Source organism: Pteropus medius, unplaced genomic scaffold (assembly GCF_902729225.1).
Source record: "Pteropus medius unplaced genomic scaffold, Ma_sr-lr_union100, whole genome shotgun sequence".
Taxonomy (NCBI): Eukaryota; Metazoa; Chordata; class Mammalia; order Chiroptera; family Pteropodidae; genus Pteropus; species Pteropus medius.
Genome location: NW_024351730.1, coordinates 33,480,254 through 33,492,831, shown reverse-complemented (window position 1 = coordinate 33,492,831; position 12,578 = coordinate 33,480,254). Strand labels below are relative to the sequence as shown.

At 36.6% G+C, this 12,578-nt stretch overlaps 2 protein-coding genes across 3 annotated transcripts in view; both read left to right on the top strand.

Annotated features, from left to right (window-relative positions):
- LOC120588305 (broad substrate specificity ATP-binding cassette transporter ABCG2) overlaps window positions 1-5,835 on the top strand; it is a 50,290-nt gene extending 44,455 nt beyond the window's left edge. For both annotated transcript variants that reach the window (XM_039845674.1, XM_039845673.1), the window contains exons 13-16: window positions 1,027-1,181; window positions 2,930-3,019; window positions 3,853-3,935; window positions 5,347-5,835. In XM_039845674.1, the coding sequence (XP_039701608.1) occupies window positions 1,027-1,181; window positions 2,930-3,019; window positions 3,853-3,935; window positions 5,347-5,494 (476 nt within the window). In that variant the 3' untranslated portion in view covers window positions 5,495-5,835. The remainder of the gene's footprint in view (window positions 1-1,026; window positions 1,182-2,929; window positions 3,020-3,852; window positions 3,936-5,346) is intronic.
- Window positions 1-12,578, top strand: part of LOC120588304 (broad substrate specificity ATP-binding cassette transporter ABCG2-like) — a 150,683-nt gene that overhangs the window by 44,143 nt on the left and 93,962 nt on the right. The window lies entirely within an intron of this gene.

The following is a 12,578-nucleotide window of genomic DNA, read 5'->3' as shown; positions in this document are numbered from 1 at the left end:
TCTCCAAACTAACATTTAAGCCTATTTATAAAACTACTTTTTACTGAGAGATGATATGTGTCATGTAAACCTGGAAAGAATTCATGAAGTATTTGAGACTGTGCTGGAGGAGCTGGAGGCGGGATATTTTATTACCTATCTAATTATATTCTTGTGTATATATGGATGGATGTGTGCGTGCGTGCATGTATGGGTATGTGTGTGCGTGAGAGAGAGAGATATAGAAAGATTCATTTGTGTATTGTGTTTAGGCTTCACCCCAGGCTCAAAGCCTTGGAATTTCCATGTATTTCACTGATATACACATACATACCAGAAATGTAAAACACTATAGAAGATTCACTGAGCCTAAACTTCCATTTTAAAAATAAGAGATATATCATGAATTAGGCATAGAACCTAGATCCTCAGACTCCTGACTGTTCTTATGGCTGTTCCAAAATGATTAGATTGTTTGACCCATAATAATAGCCCATTATAGTTTATAAGGAAGTTTTGTGAATCGTAATTTAACCCTTTCTTAATTTCAGAGCTCTATGGCACTTAGTCTCAGAGACTTGGATCCTGGAGGCAGTCCCTCAGATAGTGAGGCTACTTACTGGGAGGTCACAATATTCTAATCTTCTCCATTCTTCGCTAATGCACTTACGACAAACACTCAGTAATGTGGCGATGTCAGAGTAGAAAGACTGTGCTCTTGACAAGTTTCCTTCTTTAAGAGAAGGCAGTAGAATTCTGGCCAGGTGCATCGCTTCCCACTCTCCCTCTGAGGAACTCAGAGATTGTTACTACTGACACATAAGGAGCATAGGTGATACATGGCAAAGTGCCTGTGCAGTAAGTATAAAAAAGAAACTTTATACAGTTATATGGGGAGGAACAGTGAAACTGGTGACTCAGGGTGGTTGGATAGAGGATGAATTTTTTCATTCTGATAGTTTCTCAAAATATTATAGTGTTATTTGTAAAGAATCACAGATGTACAGTGCCCTAGGCAGTTAGACTAACCCCTCTTTTTTCCCTAAGGATTGAAAGCAGAGGTGGGAGCTTTCTTCATCATGATGCTTACTCTTATGATGGTGGCTTATTCAGCCAGTTCTATGGCACTGGCCATAGCAGCAGGTCAGAGTGTGGTATCCATAGCAACACTTCTCATGACCATCTCTTTTGTGTTTATGATGGTGAGTAGAAACTGTGCTTCTCTGAGAAGTAATTATTTCCCTTTGTCCCTTCCTGCAAACTCACCTGTCATGGAAAACCTGCTTTGAGGATTCTGTAAATGGGACTCTTTGCATTAAGGAAGCCATATATTAAAATATAGCTTGTATTAGGGAATGAATCGGCTTTTTCCTGACCTTACCCAGCCTTTTTTGCTACTGTTCTAATATAATGCCTTAACTTTAGTTAACATGTTGTTCCAAATGAGATTTTAAAAGATACTTCTTATGACATATAGTGAAATCTTGATAAATGGGAACTTCAAAAACCAGAAAACTTTGATTGAAAAATTCCCTCATGAAATGACAAATTAATTGCCTTTCTTCGGCACTGGTTTTAGAGAACTGCTGGCTTATTTAACCAGTGTCTCAGCTGGTTTGGTTGGATCAGACATTCTCCAAGGGAGAAACTGAGCTCCATGAACAGTATGTGGCATGGGTCATCCTTCTTGGGTTCCTCCCATATTTTGAAAAAGAATGTTTTAAAAATACTGAAAAATTCCAAAGTCCACACAGTGTTAGGTCTCCTCCTTTCTGGGTTCGTGACATTCTCTTATATAAATATTTCCACATCTTTTTTTTTTTAACGGTTACTTTATCCTAAGCTTACATGCCCCTTCACTTTGCACACACATAGATGAATCAACAGGTAAAGGGAAACAGTTAGCACATTTCCCCATACTACATCAAGTAAATAGGAATACTTAACCTACTTACTTAATACGCATGTCCTCTCTGCTAGAATAGAAGTAGATGTCTTTAAAAATTTGTAATTAGCACAAACTACACCATTGAAAACTACCAATCTAAACATTATTGAGAAGTTGATAAACTTTGTGTATGTTTTCTGTAACGTCATTCAATAGATAAAATGTCCTTTAGTATATAAAAATATTTTGTTTGACATATTAGATATTCGATTTATTATTTAATGGTTTATATTTAGAACTTTTTGAACTACTCATGAAATTATATTTTATTGAGAGATGATATATATTCAGCACTTGGTAGTCAAATCAAAAAACATGTAGTCATACCAGCAACATATTCATTATTATGCCCATCCCAGCAGACCGAGTGCCAGTTAGGAGAAGTTCTGTATGAATCTCTTCTTACGTGGCTGTCTGTTGCTGGAACGATCCTTCCTGGGGTCTCCGTTGCAGTATTGCTTTTTGGTAGTTTTAAATGAAGTTATTGACCATATTTTATGCTGCACTTCATGACATCATGCTGTGTAACAGCTCTACGTTTTGAGTTATTTAAAGCATGCATTTTGAACACCAAGTTATTCCTAAAGTCGTAAAGAGATAGAATGCAAACCTCTGCAAATAATGAAGCTTACTGTTGTGGAAGTAGAGAGGGGCAGGAGATGCTCAGAATGTGCTATGTATGTCTGTTGGTGGGAACATATAGTGGTTGTAGGATGAGGACAGTCATGCTTATGGACCTTCCATTGTGTGACTTTAAAAAGAAAGTAAAAGCCTCGACAAGTAAGGATCTTCCAATTAAATGAAATATATATTTTCATTCTTTTAAAATCATAAACAGCCTCAGTTATAGAAAAGTATGCACAAGCAAAGAGGATATGCTAAGTCTTTAGAGTAGTGGAACAAATTTCAAGAAAGATTGTAGGGGACTTAAGGAGGGTGTTGTCCAGAATTCTTCATGAAATCACTCCATCAGTCCCGATTCTTGGTATTCGCTTTTTGTAGATTTTTTCAGGGCTGTTGGTCAATCTCACAACCATCGTGCCTTGGCTCTCATGGCTTCAGTACCTCAGCATTCCTCAATACGGCTATGCGGTAAGTTTTCCTCACCTGTCCCTGTGACTGGTTCATTGCTCCCAAGCTAGGAACAACCAGAATAAAGCCTGACCATCTCACGTGCCCAGACGTGAGCTGTGGAAATCTCCAGGAATTTTCTTTTAGGAGCAATGAAGAAGACTTTTCTATTAAGCCTTAGGTCACCTTGGTTGTCACCTGGCTTTCCCCAGTCACCCTGTTGTTTGAGGGAGAGGCAAAGGGTGGGGAGAGAACTCATAGTGAAGGAGAAAGGTTGACCAATTGATGGAAAAAAATGTAGTTGCTTTTTAGTTCAGTGGGGAAATAAGTAGTAGGATGTTGAGAGCCTAGAATTCATATTTTATATGGAAAGCGAATTTAGAAGAAAAACCAAAACCATATAATATTCACAGCTACTATTGGCTTTAGAATGTAATACAAAGGAAACTGTCTGTCTTAAGTGGTTTTGATTAAAACAATATAAAAGATGTTACCATAAATTCACAAGTCATTGTGTACCACTGTATCATTTAAATTATAGTGTTTATGGGGTTATACATTGGGGAGAGGAGGAAGGAGCCATGGGGTAATATAACCAGAGGTTTCACCTCAAGGCCAAATACTTTATGTCCTTTGATTTAGAAGCTGAAGTCCTACCCCTAAGGCCTCTTGATTACCAGGAAGAATCATTTTAGTTGCTTTGGTGTGACAAAGACTAAATGTGAACCTGGTTTGTTGCAGAAACAATAAAGATTAAACCAGGAGAACGCAATTGTGATCATTCTTTGGAAACTTTTTGAAATTTAAAACTATTTAAATAGTTTTCCACTTGTCCACTTCCTCTTGTATTATAGGCTTTGCAGCATAATGAATTTTTGGGACAAAACTTCTGCCCGGGACTCAATATAACAGCAAACAACACCTGTAGCTTTGCAACGTAAGTTTGCATTCAGTGTGTTAGTGGGTTTGCTTACTGTGTGGTGTGATGCAGAAAGGCCACTGGGCTTAGAGCTGGTATGAGTCCTTTCAGGGACACTGACTTTTTTGGTCCTAAGTTTTCTTGCCTGTAAAGTGATTTGTCCACTAATGCTTGTCAAGGTGCTGTGCAACAACTAGGTCTTCTACTATGTTCAGAATTGTATTTACATTGGAGAAATTGTTCTTATGTATTGCTTGTTTGGGGCCTTTTAAAATATCCTTTTGCTGTTTTGATTGTGAGTGTGAGTTTTGATTTTCAGAACTTGCGAGTTTGAAATGCGTTGCTTTGATGTTTTACCAAGTCCTTACAGTATCTGCACTGTATAGATTACGTGCAGTGAATGGATCCACACACTTAGAGCTTCCTGTGAGCTCAACCCATGGTCAGCAGTAAGAGCTAAAAGGGCAGCAGAAGGAAAGGGAGTGGACATTTTCCTGCCATAGTCCAGACACTTGCCTCTTCCTCCTGCATTTAGGAGACATCATGAAATCAAACGTGGCACATTTTTGGTGTTTTTGGTATCCTAAATCTCATGACCTCATGACCATTCAAGTGGAACAGAAATAGCTTTGGATAATAATACAAAATGCTCTTCTGAAGTAGAGTTAATTCTTGAACAACACAAATTTGGACTGCACGGGCTCAGTTATATGCAGATTATTTTTCAATAAATGCTGTAAATGTACTTTTTCTTCATGATTTTTTAAATAACATTTTTCTCTCGCTTACTTTATTCTGAAGAATATAGTGTATAATACAGATAACATACAAAATTTGTTAACTGACTCTTTATGTTATTGATATGGCTCCAGGCAACAGTAGGCTGCATACAGTTAAATTTTGAGGGAGTCAAAGTTATATGTGGCTTTTCAACTTTGCATGGGCCTGTGCCCCTAACCCTCATATATATAGAGATTTGATCGTCTTTGTGAAGATCTCAGATGTCACCTGTTAAAGCTGAGGTTTTCCCCCTCAAGAATAAGTGAAAAATTACTTAGTAAATGTTTCTGCCCTTTGAAGGCATCATAGATCTGGACACAAATGAATCTGGAGAGGCAGCTTGGTTCAAAATGTGAGTCTGTGAACTTGGTCAAGTTCCTTAAACCATACTCTCTTCATCTTTTAATGTGTGTAATATTAACCCCATTGCATTGTTTTAGGTATTAAGTAAACTATTACATGCAGGTTGCTCAGCGTGTATCAAGCAGAATTGTAAGCACTCATTAACTGTTACCTAGTTTATACGAAGGGATAGTTATTTAAGACTTGGTAACCTATAGGCTTCTTAAACTAAGGAATGGTGATTATATTGAGCAAAATTGTACTCATGCTAAGATTGAAGTCATATTCTTTTTCTGTTGAATTTCAGATGTACTGGAGAAGAATTCTTGATAAAGCAGGGCATCGATATCTCGCCTTGGGGCCTGTGGAAGAATCACGTGGCTTTGGCATGCATGACTGTTATCTTCCTTACAATTGCCTACCTAAAATTGTTGTTTCTTAAAAAGTTTTCTTAAGTTCCTCTCTAATTTACCTGATCTGTCTACATATAAAAAGGGAGCACTTTAAGTATTCAGTGAAGTATTTTGTTGTCTTCTTTTCGTCTGCCATCAGATGTGCAGCCAGAATTATTTTGTACAGAAACTTTCATAGAAATCACAATGCACTGAATTATGCATGAAGCATCCAAGTCATAAATTAGTGGTATTATGTACTGCTTATTAACCATGGAGGAGAAATCTAGTTTAATTGATTTACCTAAAAAATAATTGAATTCTAGAAACTTGTGACAAGTTACTAATAATCTCTGGTAGCAGTTTCCTCATCTCTGAAATGAATAGTTGCTCTCCAGCTTCAATATCATATGAATCTATAAATCTGCCATTTTTAATAAGCAAGAAATAACAAATGTATTAATGCTGTAGTAGAATAATGAAATCTAAACTGTGTTGGAAAACTCAATTTTGCGTAAGCCTTTTTAGGTTAGTAGAACCTACTGAGATTGATTTTTCTGTTGTGGAATTAGGATATCTCAGGGGTCTCAGCAAGACCTTTGGATGGCAGATGGAGAGAGCCAGGAATCTGGTGACCTAGGCCGCCTGGGGTAGTTCAGTGATTTGTGACCTGGGTGTGCATCTGGATCACCTGGAACTTGCTTGAATGCAGATGCCCGGGCCTGTGAGCCCTGCTCCAGCAGTATCTCCAGGGCCCCTCCATAAGAACTGTTCATGCCAGGTGCTGGTGATTTCCAAGATCCTTCCCAGTTCTGAAATTTTAGACTTATGATACAACTGTTGTAACTGGCCCCATACAGGTTTTTACTTCTCTATGTATATATCTCATTTATTTAGACATTGTTAATACCTAACTTCTTTTTACTGAAGGGCAATGTAGGGAGAAGTACAGTTTAGTAATTATCATAAAAAGAACACACTGGGGCCTCCACCAATCCAGGTTAGGAAATAGAAATTACCAGCATGTAGCTGCCTCCCTTATGCCCTACTCCCAATCACTACTTCACTTCTCTCTGGGATATTTTTAAAATGACGCTTGTACACTCCCCTCTGTGCTTTTATCAGAAAGAACATCACCACAGCTCAGTTTTGTGTTCCTGTGTGAATAGGTACCTACCTAATAAACTATTAATTTTGAAAATTTTAGATTTACAGAAAAGTTGCAAAGGTAGTATAGAAAGTTCTCATGTCTGTAAGTCCATCTTTTCTTTCTTTCTTTTTAATTAAGTTTATTGGGGTAACATTGGTTAATACAATTATATAATTTTCAGGTGTACATTATCATTTGATATCTATATATTCTATTGTGTGTTTACCATCTAAAGTCCAGTTTACTTCAGCTACCATATATTTGATCTCCTTTACCCACTTCACCCTCCCCCTAAACCCTATATCTGACCCACTTTACTCTGTCTACCTCCCCCTTCCTTCCCCACCCCACTAGTAACCACTAGTCCATAGTCCTCTGATAACCACTAGCCTATAGTCCATGTCCATGAGTCTCTGTTTGTTTGTCCTATTTATTTGTTACTTTTAGGTTTATATCCCACATATAAGTCATATCATTTGATTTTCAACTTTTTCCGTCTGGCTTATTTCGCTTAGCATGATTATCTCGAGGTCCATCCATGTTGTTGCAAATGGCAGTATTTCATCTCTTCTTATGGCTGAGTAATATTCCACTGTATATATGTACCACAGCTTCTTTAGCTAATCATCTATCGTAGGACACTTCGGTTGCTTCCATGTCCTGGCCACTGTGAATAATGCTGCTATGAACGTCAGTGTGCAAATATCTTTTCAAATATGAGTTTTCAAGTCTTTAGGGTAAATACCCAGTAGAGGGATTACTGGATCATATGGTAGATCAATTCTTAGTTTTTTGAGGAAACTCCATACTGTTTTCCATAGAGGCTGTACCAATTTGCACTCCTACCAACAGTGTATGAGGGTTCCTTTTTCTCCGCATCCTCTCTAACAATTGTTATTACTTGTCCTGTTGATTATAGCTATTCTAACTGGTGTGAGATGGTATCTCATTGTGGTTTTAATTTGCATTTCCCTAATAGCTAGCAATGTTGAGCATCTTTCCAAATATTTGTTGGCCATTTGTATGTCTTCCAGGGAGAAGTATCTGTTCAGGTCCTCTGCCCATTTTTTGACTGGATCATTTGGTTTTTTTTTTTGTTGTTATTGAGTTTTTTGAGCTCTTTGTATATTTTGAACATTAGGCCCTTATTGGAGGCGTTGCTTGCAAATATATTTTCCCATTCATATAGTTGTCTCTTACCTTGCTGATGATTCCTTTTGCTGAGCAGAAGCTTTTTAGTTTGATGTAGTCTCATTCATTTATTTTAGTTTTTACTTACCTTGCTTTTGAGGTCAAATTCATAAAATCTTCGTTAAGTCCAACTCCTTGAGTTTAGTTCCTGTGTTTCCTTCTATGCATTTTATTGTTTCAGGTCTTATATTCAAGTCCTTAATCCATCTTGAGTTAATTTTGCTGTGTGATGATAGACAACAGTCTAGTTTCATTTTTTTTGCAGGTGGCTTTCCAGTTTTCCCAACACCATTTATTGAAGGGCTTTTCTTTCTCCACGGTATGTTTTTTGCTTCTTTGTCAAAAATTATTTGCCCATATAAATATGGGTTTACTTCTGGACTCTCAATTTTGTTCCACTGGTTCGTGTGTCTGTTTTACTGCCAATACCATGACGTTTTGATTACTGTCGCTTTGTAGTAGAGTTTGAAGTCGGGCAGAGTAATGCCTCCAGCCTCGTTCTTTTTTCTTATGATGGCTTTGGCAATTCGGGATCTTTAGTGCTTCCATACAAATCTGATGATTTTTTGTTCTATTTCTTTAAAAACTGCCAATGGGACTTTGATGAGGATTGCATTAAATCTGTATAATGCTTTAGACAATATGGTCATTTTAACTATGTTGATTCTTCCAATCCAAGAATACGGAATATCTTTCCACTTCTTTGTATCTTCTTCGATCTCTTTTAATAGGGTCTTGTAGTTTTCATTATATAGGTCCTTCACATGTTTTGTTAAATTTATTCCTAGGTATTTTATTCTTTTGTTGCAATTGCAAAAGGAATTATTTTTTCCACTTCTTTTTCTGACACTTCATTATTAGAGTATAGGAATGCTATGGATTTTTGAATGTTGATTTTGTATCCAGAGACTTTACTGTATTTGCTTTTTTCTAGTAGTGTTCTTGTGGAGTCTTTAGGGTTTTCTATATAGAGAATCATGTTATCTGCAAATAGTGACAGTTTGACTTCTTCGTTTCCTATTTGGATGCCTTTTATACCTTTCTCTTGTCTGACTTCACTTTCTAGGACCTCCAATGTTATATTGAATAACAGTGGTGATAGTGGACAGCCTTGCCTTGTTCCTGATCTCAGAGGGAAGGTTTTTAGTTTTTCACCATTAAGTATAATGTTGGCTGAGGGTTTGTCATAGTTGGCCTTTATTATGTTAAGGTACTTTCCTTCTATACCGATTTTGTGAAATATTTTGATCATAAATGGATGCTGTATCTTGTCGAAGGTTTTTTCTACATCGATGGATATAATCATATGATTCTTATTTTTTAATTTATTTATGTGGTGCATTACATTAATCAATTTGCATATGTTGAACAATCCCTGTGTCCCTGGGATGAAGCCCACTCAATCGTGGTGTATAATCTCTATAATGTGTTCCTGTATTCGGTTTGCTAGTATCTTATTTAGGATTTTTGCATCTGTGTTCATGAGAGATACTGGTCTGTAGTTTTGTGTGCGTGTGTGTTATCCTTACCAGGTTTTGGTATCAGAGTAATATTGGCCTCATAAAATGAGTTGGGAAGTATTGCCTCCTCTTTGATTTTTTGGAAGAGTTTGCGGAGAATAGGTATTAAATCTTCTTTGAACGTTTGGTAGAATTCACTGGTGAAGCCATCTGGTTTTGGACTTTTACTTTTTGGTAGATTTTGATGATTGTTTCAATTTCCATACTGCTGATCTATTTAGGTTTTCCTGTTCTTGATTCAGTCTAGGAAGGTTGTATTTTTCTAAGTACTGGTCCATTTCTTCTAGGTTATTCGATTTGGTGTTACATACTTTTCATAGTATTCTTGCATGATCTTTTGTATTACTGTGGTGTCAGTCGTAATATCCCCTCTATCATTCCTGATTTTGTTTATTTTGTCCTTTCTCTTTTTTCTTTACTGAATCTAGCCAGGGGTTTGTCAATTTTATTAACCTTCTCAAAGAACCAGCTCTTTGTTGCATTTCTTTCTTTTTTTTTTTTTTTTTCAATTTGATGATTTCTGCTCTAATTTTGATGCTTTCTTTCCTTCTGCTGACTTAAGGCTTCATTTGTTCTTCATTTTCCTGTTATTTAAGATGAAATGTTAGATTGTTTATTTGGGCTCATTTTTGTTTTTGGAGATAGGCCTGTAATGATATGAATTTTCCTCTTATGATCGCTTTTGCCGTGTCCCGATAGTTTTGATATGTTGTACTATTATTATCATTCGTTTCTATGTATCTTTTGATCTCTCTTTTTATTTCTTCCCTGACCCAGTTATTCTTCAGTAGCATGTTGTTTAATCTCCATGTGTTTGTAGTTCTTCCTGATTTCTTTTTGCAGTTGATCTCTAGTTTCAAAGCATTATGATTCAGAGAATACAGTGTGTATGATTTCAACCCTCTTATATTTGTTGAGGCTGTCTCTGTGTTCCAGTATGTGGTCGATTCTTGAGAATGTTCCATGTGCACTAGAGAAGAATGTATAAGCAGCTGTTTTGGAATGGAATGTTCTGTAAATGTTAGTTATGTCCAGTTGTTCTAATGTGTCATTTAAGAATGTTATTTCCTTATTGATTTTCTGTTTGGATGATCTTTCCATATCCAACAGTAGGGTATTTAGGTCCCCTACTACGATAGTGTTTTGAACTGTTTCTTCCTCTAGTTCTGTTAATAATTGTTTTACATATTTCATGGCTCCCTGAATGGGATCGTATATATTAATAAGTGTTATGTCTTCTTGGTGCATGATTCCCTTTATCATTATGAAGTGTCCCTCAGTGGTTTTCTTTACCTTTTTTATTTCAAAGTCTCTTTCGTCTGATATTAGTATCGCTACTCCCGCTTTTCTCTGAATGCCATTTGCTTGAAATATCATTTTCCATCACATTTCACTCTGAGTCTATATTTGTCTTTGGAGCTGAGATGTGTCTCCTGGAGGCAGCCAACGTTGCGTTTTGTTTGAACTCTGTGCCTTTTTATTGGTGAGTTCAGTACATTTACATTTAGGGTGATTATTGAAATATGAGGTCTTCTTATAGCCATTTTATCTTTTGCTTTCTGATAGCTCAGTGTTTCCGTTGCTTCCTTATCCTTGTGTTTCTGTTTTCTTTATTTTGGTTGGTTTTTGTGGATTTTGCCTCTGGTTCTTGTTTTATGTTATGTACTTCAGTTTTGAATCTCCTGTGTGTGGTTACCATTACGAATATGCAAAGGATAGTTTTTTATATATATACAGCCGTCCATTTTCTTCTGCGCATGCCTTATCTCCATTCCCCTTTGCAATTTGGATCTTTGAATCCCTCCCTTTTCAGTCATTGTTATATCAATTTGTCCCTATGTATGCTGACCGTTCATTATTATCTCATTATAACAATTCTCTTATTATTTAAGCTTATAATGCCCTGTTCTTAGTAAGGGTTGCACTCCTCTGCTTCTATTTGCCTGATAGTCACTTTTCTCCTAATTATGTTTTTTTTTTCCTTGTCATTTTGTTTTAGGTGAGCTGACCCCTTTCAATATTTCCTGTAGTGCAGGCCTTGTAGTGGAGAATTCCCTCTATTTTTGTATGTCTGGCAAGGTCTTAATTTCTCCTTCATATCTAAAGGAGAGCTTAGCTAGATACATTATTCTAGGCTGATAGTTCGTTTCACTTACTATTTTCAATATTTGATTCCCTTCCTGTCTGGCTTGTAAGGTTTGTGCTGAGAAGTCCAAGGATAATATAATGGGTTTTCCTCTATAAGTTACCATTTTCTTTTCCCTGGCTGCCATGAGAATTCTATCTTTGTCACTGATTTTTGATAATTTTAATACAGTGCGTCTTAGTTGGCCTTTTGGGGTTGAAATAATTGGGTGTTCTATTGATTTCTTGTTTTCCAAGCTCCAGCTCATTCCTTAGATTTGGGAAATTCTCGTTATTTATTTGTCTGAAAATGCTTTATATTCCCTGCTCCTTTTCCTCATCTTTGATAATGCCCGTTATTCTTATGTTTCCTCTCCTAATGGTATCAGCTAGTTCTTGAATTTCTCTTTCATTATTTTCCATTCTTTGGTTTCTCTTTTCTTGCTTCTGATTTATTTCTAGATTTCTGTCTTCAATATCACTGATCCTTTCCTCCATCTGGTTGACTCTATTTCCCAAGCTTACTATTTTATTTTTCAACTTTTGCAGTGTGTTTTTTTATCTCCAGAAGTTCTATTTGGTTCTTTTTGAGGGTTTCATTCTGCTTGCTCTCCTCATCTAGGTGTTTTTTCAATTCCTGAAATTGTTGATATGACTAGTTTCGGAATTCACTGAGTTTTTTTATAAATACCATCCTGAATTTTCCGTCATTTAAGTTTCTTATTTCTAAGTCTGTAAGCTTAATTTCTATGATTTTTCTCTTTCTTTCTGAGATACCTTGTCTCCTTGGCTGTTCGTGGTGTTTAATGGACTATTTCTCTGTCTGGACATTAATGGTAATGTATTCTGCTTTTTTTCCAGAAAGATTTATTATATAAAGGTCTTTCTTTAGCTGTTGCAACGAAGATGCTTTTCTTTTGGTTTCCAGTAGGTGGCATTTAAGCCTCTTTAATCCTTGCTTATAAGAAGCCTTAAAAATGCCTTTTTATTTTCTTGTAGATATTTAATCACGCTCACTACCCTCAGTTTCAGTCCTTGTCAGTGTTAGCAACAGTTTTGCTAGTGTTTGCTCAGATTCCCCTGGGGTTCTGTGGTGATTGGTCTTGGAGGGTATGGGGGGAGGGGCCTTCTGTATTAGGGTTTGAGGGCTGCAGCTCAGCTT